General features: G+C 51.8%; 1 protein-coding gene across 15 annotated transcripts in view; it reads left to right on the top strand.

Annotated features, from left to right (window-relative positions):
• KIF1B (kinesin family member 1B) overlaps positions 1-13,046 on the top strand; it is a 174,757-nt gene that overhangs the window by 157,205 nt on the left and 4,506 nt on the right. For all 15 annotated transcript variants that reach the window (XM_089301499.1, XM_089301493.1, XM_089301492.1 and 12 more), the window contains 7 exons: positions 2,255-2,400; positions 2,555-2,794; positions 8,104-8,175; positions 10,256-10,377; positions 11,597-11,746; positions 12,407-12,599; positions 12,781-12,899. In XM_089301499.1, coding sequence (XP_089157625.1) covers positions 2,255-2,400; positions 2,555-2,794; positions 8,104-8,175; positions 10,256-10,377; positions 11,597-11,746; positions 12,407-12,599; positions 12,781-12,899 — 1,042 coding nt within the window. The remainder of the gene's footprint in view (positions 1-2,254; positions 2,401-2,554; positions 2,795-8,103; positions 8,176-10,255; positions 10,378-11,596; positions 11,747-12,406; positions 12,600-12,780; positions 12,900-13,046) is intronic.

The raw sequence follows: 13,046 nt of genomic DNA, 5'->3' as shown, positions 1-13,046 counted from the left end.
AATTTGAATCTTGTACTCTAGAAATTCATCAGCAAGTCAGGTTGGTTCTTTCTTTTAAGATCCCTTTGGACCACTGCTGTTCCTCCAAATGGGTGGGCTGGAGAAACAGTTTATTTTATGTTTGTCAACAGGAACGTGAACAGAAGTCAGGATTCTTTAAAGAGTTTGAGCCGGCCCCGCGGCTCAACAGGCTAATCCTCCGCCTTGCGGTGCCGGCACACCGGGTTCTAGTCCCGGTTGCCCCTCTTCCAGGCCAGCACTCTGCTGTGGCCAGGGAGTGCAGTGGAGGATGGCCCAAGTGCTTGGGCCCTGCACCCCATGGGAGACTAGGAGAAGCACCTGGCTCCTGCCATTGGATCAGCGCGGTGCGCCGGCCGCGGCGGCCATTGGAGGGTGAACCAACGGCAAAAGGAAGACCTCTCTCACTGTCCACTCTGCCTGTCAAAAAAAAAAAAAAGATTTATTTATTTAGGGGCCGGCACTGTGGCGCAGCAGGTTAATGTCCTGGCCTGAAGCTCTGGCATCCCGTATGGGCACTGGTTCAAGACCCGGCTGCTCCACTTCTGATCCAGTTCCCTGCTAATGGCCTGGGAAAGCCATAGAAGATGGCGCAAGTCCTTGGGCCCCTGCCCCTGCGTGGGAGACCTGGAAGAGGCTCCTTTCTTTGGATCGGTGCAGCTCCGGCTGTTGTGGCCAACTGGGAAGTGAACCATCGGACAGAAGACCTCTCTCTCTCTCTCTCTGCCTCTCCTTCTCTCTCTGTAACTCTGACTTTCAAAAAAAAAAAAAAGATTTATTTATTTATTTGAAAGATAGAGTTACAGAGAGGCAGAGGCAGGAGAGAGAGGTCTTCCATCTGCTGATTCATTCCCCAGATGACGTGAACCATTTCCCAAATCAGTCAGAGTTGGGCTGATCCAAAGCCAGGAGCCAGGAGCTTCCTCTGGGTCCCCCACGTGGGTGCAGGAGCCCAAGGACTTGGGCCATCTTTGGCTGGTTTCCCAGGTGCACTAGCAGGGAGCTGGGTCAGGAGTGGAGCAACTGGAACTTGAACCACTGCCCATATGGGATGCTGATACTGCAAGTGGTGTCTTTACCCACTATGCCACAGTGCCAGGCCCCTTGAAGAATTTTTAAGTCAGCATAAATTCATGTATTTCCTATGTAAAACCAGTGCATTAAGCCTCCTCCTGCAACACTGGCATCCCATATGAGCTTGGGTTCAAGTCCCAGCTGCTCACTTCTGATCCAGCTCCTTGGTAATGTGCCTGGGGAAGCAGCAGAGGATGGTTCAAGTGCATGAGCTCCTACCATGCATGTGGGAGACCCAGGTGGAGTTCCAGACTCTGGCCTTGGCCTGGCCATTGAGTCATTTGAAGAGTAAACCAGCAAATGGATGAATCATCTCTGTCTCTGTCTTTCAAATAAATCTTAAAAAATAACAAAACGGGCCGGCGCCGCGGCTCACTAGGCTAATCCTCCACCTTGCAGCACCGGCACACCGGGTTCTAGTCCCGGTCGGGGGGCCGGTTCTGTCCCGGTTGCCCCTCTTCCAGGCCAGCTCTCTGCTGTGGCCAGGGAGTGCAGTGGAGGATGGTCCAAGTGCTTGGGCCCTGCACCCCATGGGAGACCAAAGCACCTGGCTCATGCCTTCAGATCAGCGCGGTGCGCTGGCCGCGGCGGCCATTGGAGGGTGAACCAATGGCAATGGAAGACCTTTCTCTCTCTCTCTCTCTCTCTCTCACACTGTCCCCTCTGCCTGTCAAAAAAAAAAAAAAAAAAAAAAAAAAAGGGCAACCCAGGACCTTCAATCGCTCCCTGAAGGGGGACTTTGGAAAGAAAAAAGAAAAAGAAGTCCAGACCAAGTAGCAAATAATTAGGGTTAGGCCCAAGTGCAGAAGGACTTCAAAGAAAGAAAAAAAAAATGGTAGAGTGATGGTAGCTCAACCATCTGACACCTAGCAACCTCTGAGCTACTCTGTTAGTGTGTGTGTGTGTGTGTGTGTTGGGTCCCTTCCCACTTTTTTCATATGAATGTATTTGGAATCATAATGTATAGACTATTTAAAACTCAATTTTTAATCAAATTCAGAGGGCTGCTTTGGGGGAAAGTCATTACCTTAATAAACAGAATCCCATGTGGTTGAGGCCAGATTCACTTAGTTTACTGTGTTTCATAAGAATTAAGAATTCACTGTAACCCAGCATTAGAACTGAGTTCCTCTCTGAGAAAAGAATGTTTTTTTTCTCTCAGGCATGCAGAGGAGGAGAAGGAAGGTGCTGGACACGTCAGTGGCCTACGTGCGGGGCGAGGAGAACTTGGCCGGCTGGCGGCCCCGTGGGGACAGCCTCATCCTGGAGCACCAGTGGGAGCTGGAAAAGCTGGAGCTGCTGCACGAGGTACTGGGAGGCCAGAACGGGGTCCATCACCTGCCTCGGCCGCCCGCTCCCGCACTCGGGCTTTCCACTCTCCGTACTGACGGAGGCTACAGTTTTGCTTTTGAGATCTTAATGAGCTTTGTGTTTGCTGAGGTGATGATATTGATCCTCTCAGGTGGAGAAAACCCGGCACTTCCTGCTGCTGCGGGAGAGACTTGGTGACAGCATCCCCAAATCCCTGAGCGACTCACTGTCCCCCAGCCTCAGCAGCGGCACTCTGAGCACCTCCACCAGCATCTCCTCTCAGATCTCAACCACCACCTTTGAAAGCGCCGTCACACCCAGTGAGAGCAGTGGCTATGACTCGGCGGACATCGAGAGCCTGGTGGATCGAGAGAAAGAGCTGGCTACCAAGGTGGGAGCCCCTCCTGCCCAACGTCTCCCACTGCACAGCATGGCTTATTGAGCTCTCTGATGCTGCCTTTTCAATGCCTGTCTATGATGCCTCCGTTTCAAGCCTGTGATAATACTGTAAATATAGCAATTAGGAAGACGGGGGCCAATGCTGTGGCGTAGAGGGTAAAGCTGCCACCTGCTCTGCTGGCATTCCCATATCGGCGCTGGTTCAAGTCCCGGCTGCTCCACTTCTGATCCATCTCTCTGCTATGGCCTGGAAAAGCAGTGGAAAATAGCCCAAGTGCTTGGGTCCTTCTACCCACATGGGAGACCTGGAAGAAGCTCCTGGCCTCTGGCTCCAGATCACACCAGCTCCAGCTGCTGCAGCCATCTGGGGAGTGATCCAGCAGATGGAAGGCGTATCTCTCTCCCTATCTCCCTCCCTCCCTCTCCCTCTCCCCCTCTCCCCGTCCCCCTCTCCCTCCCTCTCTCCCTCTCCCTCTCCCCCTCTCCCTGTCCCCCTCTCCCTTCCTCCCTCCCTCCCTCTCCCTCCTCCCTCCCTCTCCCTCCTCCCTCCCTCTCCCTCTCTCTCTCTCTCTCCCTGTCTCCCTGTCTCCCTGTCTCCCTGTCTCCCTGTCTCCCTGTCTTTCTCCCACTCCCTCTGTAACTCTGCCTTATAAATAAGTCTTTTTAAAGGAAAATGGGCCGGTGCTGTGCATAATAGGCTAAGCCTCTACCTGTGGCACTGGCACCCCATATGGATGCCAGTTTGTGTCCTGGCTGCTCCTCTTCCAATCCAGCCCCCAAGTCTTGGGCCCCTGCACCCACATGGGAGACCCAAAAGAAGCTTCTGGCTCCTGGCTTTGGATCAGCTCAGCTCCAGCCGTTGTGGCCATTTTGAAAAGTGAACCAGCAGATGAAAGACTTTTCTCTCTGTCTCTTCCTTTCTGTCTTTGTAACTCTGCCTCTCAAATACATAAATGAGAAAGAAAGGTTTCTCTAGTAGCAAGAGGATGGATTTGTGGTAAAGGGATGTGCTGGAGAAGGGAGATGTTTTCAGGGCAGTACTCCCATGAGAAATGGTAAGGCTTGGTGTTGTTAAGGTCTACTTATTTATTTGAAAGGCAGAGATAGGAAAGGAGAAGGAAGGAGGGAGAGAGAGAGACACACACAGAGAGAGGTCTTCACCAACTGGTTCATTCCCCAAATGTCCACAATGGCCAGGGCTGGGCCAGGCCAGAGCCAGGAGCTTCATCCAGGTCTCCCACATGAGTATGGGAGCCCAAGGACTCGGGCCATCCTCTGCTGCTTTCCCAGGTACATTAGCAGGGAGCTGGATTGGAAGTGGGGCTGCCAGGACCCAGCGGGCGCCCATGTGGGATGCTGGCACTGCAGGTGGTGGTTTAACCTACACCACAGTGCTGGCCTGGGTAAACGACTTTAACACAGGACAAAGAAGAAAGGGGATCTGGCAGAGGAAGGCACAGGCTTGTTGAGGATGAATCCCAGGTAATTCCCAGGCGACTGGCTAAAAAGGAAAAATGAAGAGAGGTTTATGTTTGTTTTCTAGTTTTTATTTACTTGAAAGAGACAAAGAGCTCCCACTACTGGTTCACTCCCCAAATGCCCACAACAGCTAGAGCAGGCCAGGCCACTAAAGTCAGGAGCTTGGAATTCAATCTGGGTCTCCCGCATGGGTGGCAGGGATGATGTACTTGAGCCATCACCTGCTGCTGCCAGGAAGCAGGAATTGGAAATGGAGCCTGGAGCCAGGACTTGAGCCCAGGTACTCCATTATGGCACGCACGCGTCGTAACTGCTACACCAAATGCCTACCCTGTTTTGTTTGTTTTTCAAGATTTATTCTAAAGTCAGAATGACAAAGACAGAAGGAGAGACAAAGAAAGGGATCTTCCATCAGCTGATTCCCTCTTGAAGTGCCCGTAGCAGCAGGACTGAACCAGGCCACAACCGGGAGCTGGAACTCCATCTGGACCCCTTGCGTGGGTAGCAGGGGATCAGAGCAGCTGGGGCTTGAACCGGTGTTCTAGCATGGGATGCCAGCATCACAGGCTGCAGAAAGAGCTGCACCACAGCTCCAGCTCGTCACCAGAACACAATGTGTTTATTTGAAAGAGTGACAGAAATAGATCTTCCGTCTGGTGGTTCACTTCCCAGATACCCACTGTAGCCATGGCTGGGCCAGGCTGAAGCCAAGAGCCCAGAACTCCATCAGGGTTTCTCACATGGGTGGCACTGCCCATTAATTGAGCCATCATCTGCTGCCTCCCAGCTGCCTTCCCTGGGAGCTGGACTGGAAGCAAAGCAGCCAAGGCTCAGACTGATCAGGTTGGTGGAGTCACAAAATGCAGTTTAACGCTGCGTCACTACACTGGCTCTCCTATTCTGTTGGAATAATTCAATGACGATCTGGTTTAGTTTAGAAAATATATCCATCCAGAAGTCTCCCTTGTTGTTGTTGTTGTTGTTGTTGTTTGGGACAGGCAGAGTGGACAGTGAGAGAGAGACAGAGAGAAAGGTCTTCCTTTGCCGTTGGTTCACCCTCCAGTAGCCGCCGCGGCCAGCGCACTATGGCCAGCACATCACACTGATCCGAAGCCAGGAGCCAGGTGCTTCTCCTGGTCTCCCATGGGGTGCAGGGCCCAAGCACTTGGGCCATCCTCCACTGCACTCCCAGGCCATAGCAGAGAGCTGGCCTGGAAGAGGGGCAACCGGGACAGAATCTGGTGCCCCGACCGGGACTAGAACCCGGGGTGCCGGCGCCACAAGGGGGAGGATTAGCCTAGTGAGCCGCGGCGCCGGCTCCCTTGGTTTTTAGTACAGAGTGAATTGAAAGAGATGCTTTGGCACTCTTAAGCACTTCTGTATGCTGGTGCTTGGAATTATTCACTATTGTAGTCTTGAGAATGGCTTTTTAAATCCATTTAATTGGAGCCAACATTGTGGCAAAGCAAGTAAAACCGCCACCTGCGATGCCAGCTTCACATATAGGACTGGTTCGTGTCCAAGCTACTCCACTTCCTATCCAGCTCCTTCTAATGGTCCCTGCCACTCACATGGGAGACCTGGAAGAAGCTCCTGGTTCCTGGCTTCCAGCTGGCCCAGTCCTGGTCATAACAGCCATCTGGGGAGTGAACCAGCAGTAGGAAGATCTGTCTCTCCCTCTCTCTTTTATGTAACTGTGACCTTCAAGTAAAATAAATTATTTGTGTTTCTTTCTTTCTTTTTTTTTTTTTTTTTGAAAGGCAGAGTTACAGAGGAAAAGGCAAAGAGGCAGGGGGGAGAGAGAGATCTTCCATGCGCTGGTTCACTCCCAAAACGGCTGCAACAGCCAGAGCTGGGGTGATCCTAAGCCAGAAGCCTGGAGCTTCTTCCAGGCCTCCCACGTGGGTGGAGGGGCCCAAGGATTTGGGCCATCTTCTGTTGCTTTCCCAGGCCGTAGCAGAGAGCTGGATCAGAAGTGGAGCAGCCAGGACTTGATCCAGCCCCCAAATGGGATGCTGGCACTGCAGAGAGCAGCTTTACCTGCTATGCCACAGCTATGGCCCCAGTAAATAAATCTTAAAAAAAAAAAACACCTCTTGGGGCCTGGCACTTTGTCAAGCCACCACCTGCAGTGCCAGCATCCCATATGGGTACCCATTGAAGTCCTGGCTGCTCCACTTCTGATCCAGCTCCCTGCTGATGTGCCTGGAAGATGGCCCAAGTTCTCAGGTCCCTGCATGTTGCTCCCCCACTCACAGAGGAACGACACCGGACCCTGCGCTGTTCTCTTTGCCCGGCCCTTCCCGGGTTTGCTGCCACTCCCCCCCCCCCCCGCCTCCGCAGAGGGGCAGCACCCCCACCGCTTTCCCCACTTCCATGGAGGAGCGGCACACTGCCGGCCAGCTCTCAGGGGTCTCTCAGGGGTCTCTCAGGGGTTCCTCAGATGTTCCTGGTGCATGTTGTCTCTCTCCTCCTTTATAGTCCTCTTCCACCAATCCCAACTCTGCTGCCCACACACCGAGCACGCTGCTTTCCTCCAATCAGGAGCAGGATCAGCTCCTGCAGCTTATTAGTTGAATTGGTGAGGCAGCTGTGTAGAAGTTGTTTACTCTCTCAGCGCCATATGATGGGAGATCAGATGCATAGAATTAATCTTAGCAGTTCCAGTAATTTAGTCTAGTCTCGGTTGCTCCCCACACCTGCACCCACATTGGAGATCCAGAAGAAGCTCCTGGCTCCTGGCTTCAGTCTGGCCCAGTCCCAGCCAGTGCGGCCACTTGGGGAGTGAACCAACAAGTAAAGATTCTCTCTCTCTTTCTTTCTCTCTTTACTTCTCTCTCTCTCTCTCTCTCTCTCTCTCTCTCTCTCTCTATATATATATATATATATATATATATCTGCCTTTGAAATAAAATAAATCTTTAAAAACAAAAACTTCTTTTTCTGTCTCCTTCTCTTTGACTTTCTTTTTTTTTTTTTTTTTTTTTTTTGACAGGCAGAGTGGACAGTGTGAGAGAGAGACAGAGAAAGGGCTTCCTTTGCCGTTGGTTCACCCTCCAATGGCCGCCGCGGCCGGCGCGCTGCGGCCGGCGCACCGCGCTGATCCGATGGCAGGAGCCAGGAGCCAGGTGCTTCTCCTGGTCTCCCATGGGGTGCAGGGCCCAAGCACTTGGGCCATCCTCCACTGCACTCCCTGGCCACAGCAGAGAGCTGGCCTGGAAGAGGGGCAACCGGGACAGAATCCGGCGCCCCAACCGGGACTAGAACCCGGTGTGCCGGCGCCGCTAGGCGGAGGATTAGCCTAGTGAGCCGCGGCGCCGTCCTTGACTTTCAAAATAAATAAATCTTTAAAAGAAGTCATTTAGCATTTATTGTCTTTATTTAATTTGAAAGAGGCACAGAGAGAGAGACAGAGAGACATCTTCCATCTGCTGGTTGACTCTTCAGTGCAGGGCCAGGCCAAAGCCTGGAGCCAGGAGCTTCTTCCAGGTCTCCCACGTGGGCAGAGGCCCAAACACTTGGGCCATCTGCTGCTGCTTTCCCAGGCAGTTGGCAGGAAGCTGGATTGGAAGTGGAGCACCCGTGACATGAACCGGTGCCCATTTGGGCTGCTGGCATCGCAGGAGCAGCCTTACCCGCTGCACCGCAGCACTGGCCCCTGCTTCCTCTCTTGACGTGTACAAGACTCCCTTTGCTGGATTCCTAGTGGTTTCTGGGCAACGTGTGTGCTCCACTGTGGGTTTTGAGCGTGTCAGCTCCTTTCTGCCCCCATCCCAGGCTCTGTGTGATTCTGTGTGTGACTTACGCTTCTCTCTCCTCCAGTGCCTGCGACTTCTCACCCACACGTTCAACCGAGAATTCACCCAGGTGCATGGCAGCATCAGTGACTGTAAGGTAAGCATTTCGACATAGCTGTCATTTTAGCCCATGCATGGGTGATGGGTTTCTCCGCAGCAGCTCAGACTTCGGTCCCAAGGTGATGCTGCTTTTAGGTGGCGTGAGATGGGCATTGCGTTGCGTTTGAGAATTGATGGATGCACCCGTGATATTTGTTGGGATTTTTCAGAGTCAGAAGACTGAGTGAGTGATGGGAAGTGCTTCGGCTTTCCCTGAGTCCCTTGGAGGAGAGCACTCTGCAGGAAGGTGGTGTGGTTCTGTGTGGCAGGGCTCGAGGAAGTCCTGAGGTTCTTGGTGGCAAAACGTTTTGTTGCCTCCAGTGATGAGCCCAGTGAGCTCTTCAGGGAACTGTAGTCTCATTCGCTCTCTCAGCTTGACGTTTTTCGCTGTTCCTTGGCCACCCATCCTTGCCTCAGATGACGGTTCCTTTGCCTGGAGTTGCCTTCTTTTTTTCACATTTTTTTCTTTAAGATGTTTATCTATTTATTTGAAAGGCAGAAGGAGGGTGGGGCGTGGGGGAGAGAGATCTCCCATCCACTGGTTCACCCCTTGACGTGGCTGCAATGACCAGGGCTGGCACAAGCCAAAGCCAGGAGCCAGGAGCTCCATCCTGGTCTGCCATGTGGGTGGCAGAGACACAGATAATTGGGCCATCTTCCACTGCTTTCCAGGCACATTAGCAGAGAGCTGGATTGGAAGCCTAGCAGCCAGGACTTGAACCAGCATTCCAATATGAAATTCAGGCTGCCCCAAAACCTGCCCCTGGAGTAGTCTTCCTTTTTTTTTTTTTTTTTAAGATGTAATTATTTACCTGAAATTCAGTTACAACAGAAAGAGGAAGAGACAGAGAAAGAGCAAGCTTCCATCTGCCAGTTCACTCCCCAGATGGTTACAATGGCCGGGATTGGGCCAGGCTGAAGCCAGGAATCGAGCTTCTTCCAGATCTCCCACATGGGTGTAGGAGTCCAAGCGCTTGGGCCACCCTCTGCTACTTTTCCAGGCACATTAACAGGGAGCTGAATTGGAAGTGGAGCAGCCAGGTCTCAAACTGGCACCCATTAGATGCTGGCGCCACAGGTGGTGGCTTTACCTACCACCCCAAAATGCTGGCCCTTGGAATAGCCTTCTCCCAGATTCTGTCATGATTGGCTCCCTTTTTTGTTCATTTGGGTTTCTCCCTTTCTCTCTCTCTCTCTCCCTTCCTCCCTCCCTCCCTCATATTGGTTCCCTTTTGACTTTGATTTTTCTGCTCCATATTGTGTCCTTGGAGTGGCTGTCCATTCCCCCCAGAAAGAAGGCTGATGGCTCCTGAAACTTCCCACACCCTCACTGCCCAACCCCTGTCAATGCTGGTTGAGGGGTTTGTTTTCTGCCTTCTCCGAGTGGGCAGGGCCTAGGCCATCTTCTTAAGACACTCATGGCTGCCCTCTGGAAGGTGCTCAGACGTATATGTGAGATGATTTAACTCGTGCAGAGCGGGAGGCAGGGCAGTGGCAACACGAAGAGTTAGCCTTGCCTCTCATATCTGGATTCCTGATGTGACACTCAGGCTATAAAATATCTAGAGACTGGGGCCAGTGCTGTGGCACAGCAGGTTAGAGCCGTGGCCTGCAGCACTGGCATCCCATATGGGTGTCTGTCTGAGTCCTAGCTGTTCCATCTCTGATCCAACTCGCTGATGATGCACCTGGGAAATCAGTGGAAATGGCCTAAGTGCTTGGGCCCCTGCACACTCACATAAGAGACCTGGAAGAAGCTCCAGGCTCCTGGCTTCGGCCTGGCCCAGCCCTGGCTGTTGTGGCCATCTGGAGAGTGAACCAGCAGATGGAAGATCTCTCGATCTCTCCTTCTCTTTCTCTGTAATTCTGCCTTTCAAATAAATAAATCTTTAACAAAAAAATATATATCTAGAGGTTTTCTTCCATTTTTATTTTATTTCTTCGTTGGATACATAGGCTTGTTTTCTTGCACGCTCTGCAGCAGGAGAGTGGGGAAGTGGGGCGCTGGTCGCAAAAGGTCCCAGTGCAGAGGCAGCTTGCTGCAGCTCAGGCCCACTGATGCTGGTGTTTGCTTCCAGTTGTCGGACATCTCTCCGATCGGAAGGGACCCCTCCGTGTCCAGTTTCAGCAGCGCTACCCTCACTCCTTCTTCCACCTGCCCCTCCCTGGTGGACGCTAGGAGCAACTCCTTGGATCAGAAGTAAGTACTCATGTTCCTCCCAGGAAGCCGACCTGAGCTCCGAGGGAAGTGCTGCCCTCCTCACCTCCGCAGCTCTCGACGCAGGGCAGCACTTCCCAGGCGGCATTCATACAGGACGCCCAGTGGCTGGAGAGGCTCCCGACAGCAGTCATTGCTTAGTAACTTCTCCTTGTAATCCTGTTCTACTCTTTCTGTCCTCCTGATCCTACGCTCGCTTGTCTCCCCAGTCATATTATGGGACATAAGAAATCCCATCCTGGGAAAAACATTTTGAAACTATGGAAAAATTGGTTTGATGCCACAACAAAATATATAAGTAAAAAAATCAATAAAATTTAGCCCAGGTTCCATGATTCACTGTCATAGTCACCTCCTGTCAATGCACCCTCAAACTCTCGCCCATCTCCATTCATTGTACACATCTGTCAGAATGACCTGGGTGTCACCCACCTGTCTGTCTTCTGTACCAACACTGATGCGGTTGAATGTGGCTACAGGCAATAACACACCAGGTTATCACATCGCATTTCAGAGGTAGCAACTGTAAGAGGTTATTTTACGTGCTACTGGGAAAGACAACCAACTGAATTCAACATGCCATTGATTCCAAGATACGGCCCAATTCAAGAGATACTAAAGTAGGAAGAAACAGGCCTTTTAGAATCAGGGAGATAGTTAATTAAGCAAAGCTGCTCCACAAAGATACCTTACAATGCATAGGAGTTTGTTGTTCATGTCATAGTCCTGAGGACTGGGCCGGGTTGGTGGCGCAGCTCTGCTCTGTGCAGCCATTCAGAGCCCCAGGGCCAGGCACAGATGGATGAACTCGCCCAGAGCTGCTGATTCCTGCAGTCTGGCTTGGAATCTGAGAGTTTTTAGAAGTTTCCCAGGTGGAGCTGCTGCCAGGGACCACACTTAGAGAACCACCAAAACCCAGAAGGCAGGAGAGTCCCTGTTGCCTACACCAAGGTTCAGAGAGCTTTGGAACAGGAAGAGGGACTGACTCAGTGCTCATCGGTGGTTGGCTCCCTTACAACTCTTGAAGGAGGACCAGTGGGATTCAGAATGAACTCTGTGCCACCAGCTTGTCCTCTCTGCCGGGCACTCAGCTTACAGCTGGTGTTCAGGACGAGGCATGGTTCCTGCTGGAGAAACGGCACGCCAAGGCCTTACCTGAAACTCTCACGACCTCTTTCTCCCTAACTTCTCTCCTTTCAAGGACCCCAGAAGCCAATTCACGGGCCTCTAGTCCATGCCCCGAGTTTGAGCAGTTTCAGATTATCCCCGTGGTGGAAACGCCCTATTTGGCCCGAGCAGGAAAAAATGAATTTCTCAATCTTGTTCCAGATATTGAAGAAATCAGACCAGGGTGAGTACTGTGTTGACCAGGAATGCAGGTATAAAGAATCAACATGAATAACTCACTTTGAGCTCTTCTAAAATCTGTTTTGTATGTAGTCTAATGCACTTTTTAAAAAATTATTGGGTTTTTCTTTTTTCAAGTATTCATTTATTTATTTATTTGAAAGGCAGAGTGATGGGGAGAGAGAGATCCTGCAACTGCTGGCTCCCTTCCCAAATGCCTGCAACAGCTAGGGCTGGTCCAGGCTGGAGCCAGCTGCCATGGGACCTCCATCCAGGACTCCCACACTGGTGGCAGGGACACATGTCTTTGTGTCATCATCCACTGTCTCCTGAGCACGTTAGCAGGAAACTGTGTCAGAAGTGGAGAAGCCAGGACTTGAGCTGGCACTCTAGTTTGGGACTGCCCTGCCACAACACCTGCCACAGTCCAGTGTGCACTGAACCTGAGGCACAGGCTGGCCCTGGCGCCTGCTCCGTTGTGCCTCCTCCTCCTGCTTCTCCTGGGCAGCAGGTTCTGGCACTTGCTGCTCTTTGGCTGCACTACTTTGGCAGATGAGGTTCCAGGCCAAGTAGATCATTTGCCTGTTTTGTTGAACCTGGGGCCTTGGCACATGATTATTGCCTTTTTGTGAGAAGCTAGCTTCTTTTATACTGTTCTTTTCAGCTCTGTTGTCTCGAAGAAAGGATACCTGCACTTCAAAGAGCCACTGTCCAGCAACTGGGCCAAGCATTTTGTCGTGGTCCGTCGCCCTTACGTCTTCATCTATAACAGTGATAAAGACCCAGTGGAGCGTGGCATCATTAACCTGTCCACAGCGCAGGTGGAGTACAGTGAGGACCAGCAGGCCATGGTGAAGGTCAGTCCTTCCCAGTCCCAGCCTTTCACTGCCACACAAACCCTTCCCTGAGTCCCAACTGTGGTGTGGACTCTCCTTTCTGTCGGATGACCTTGAATATCAGTGTGAAGTGCGGTGCGTCCTGTGAATGTGGCGGGATTGTCCCTGCAGTAACTTGCTTGTCTGCCTGTGTTTCTTTCAGACACCCAACACCTTTGCTGTGTGCACAAAGCACCGTGGGGTCCTTCTGCAGGCGCTCAATGACAAAGACATGAATGACTGGTTATATGCCTTCAACCCACTTCTTGCTGGCACAATAAGGTAAGAAATTGTCTTTGTGTTTTGTTTCTCTGCTTGGCTTTGGCTCCGGGGCTATCAGCACAAATAGGAAACAAAGTGTTGTAAATAGTTTGAAAGTAGAGGGAGGAGAGACGGAAGCGGAAGGAAGTGCAGTGGTAGGGTGCTAAT

The sequence above is a fragment of the Oryctolagus cuniculus genome, chromosome 7, assembly GCF_051225735.1.
Source record: "Oryctolagus cuniculus isolate XC-2025 breed Fujian yellow rabbit chromosome 7, ASM5122573v1, whole genome shotgun sequence".
Taxonomy (NCBI): Eukaryota; Metazoa; Chordata; class Mammalia; order Lagomorpha; family Leporidae; genus Oryctolagus; species Oryctolagus cuniculus.
Note: the sequence above shows the minus strand (reverse complement) of the source record. Positions and strands in the feature narration are given on the sequence as shown.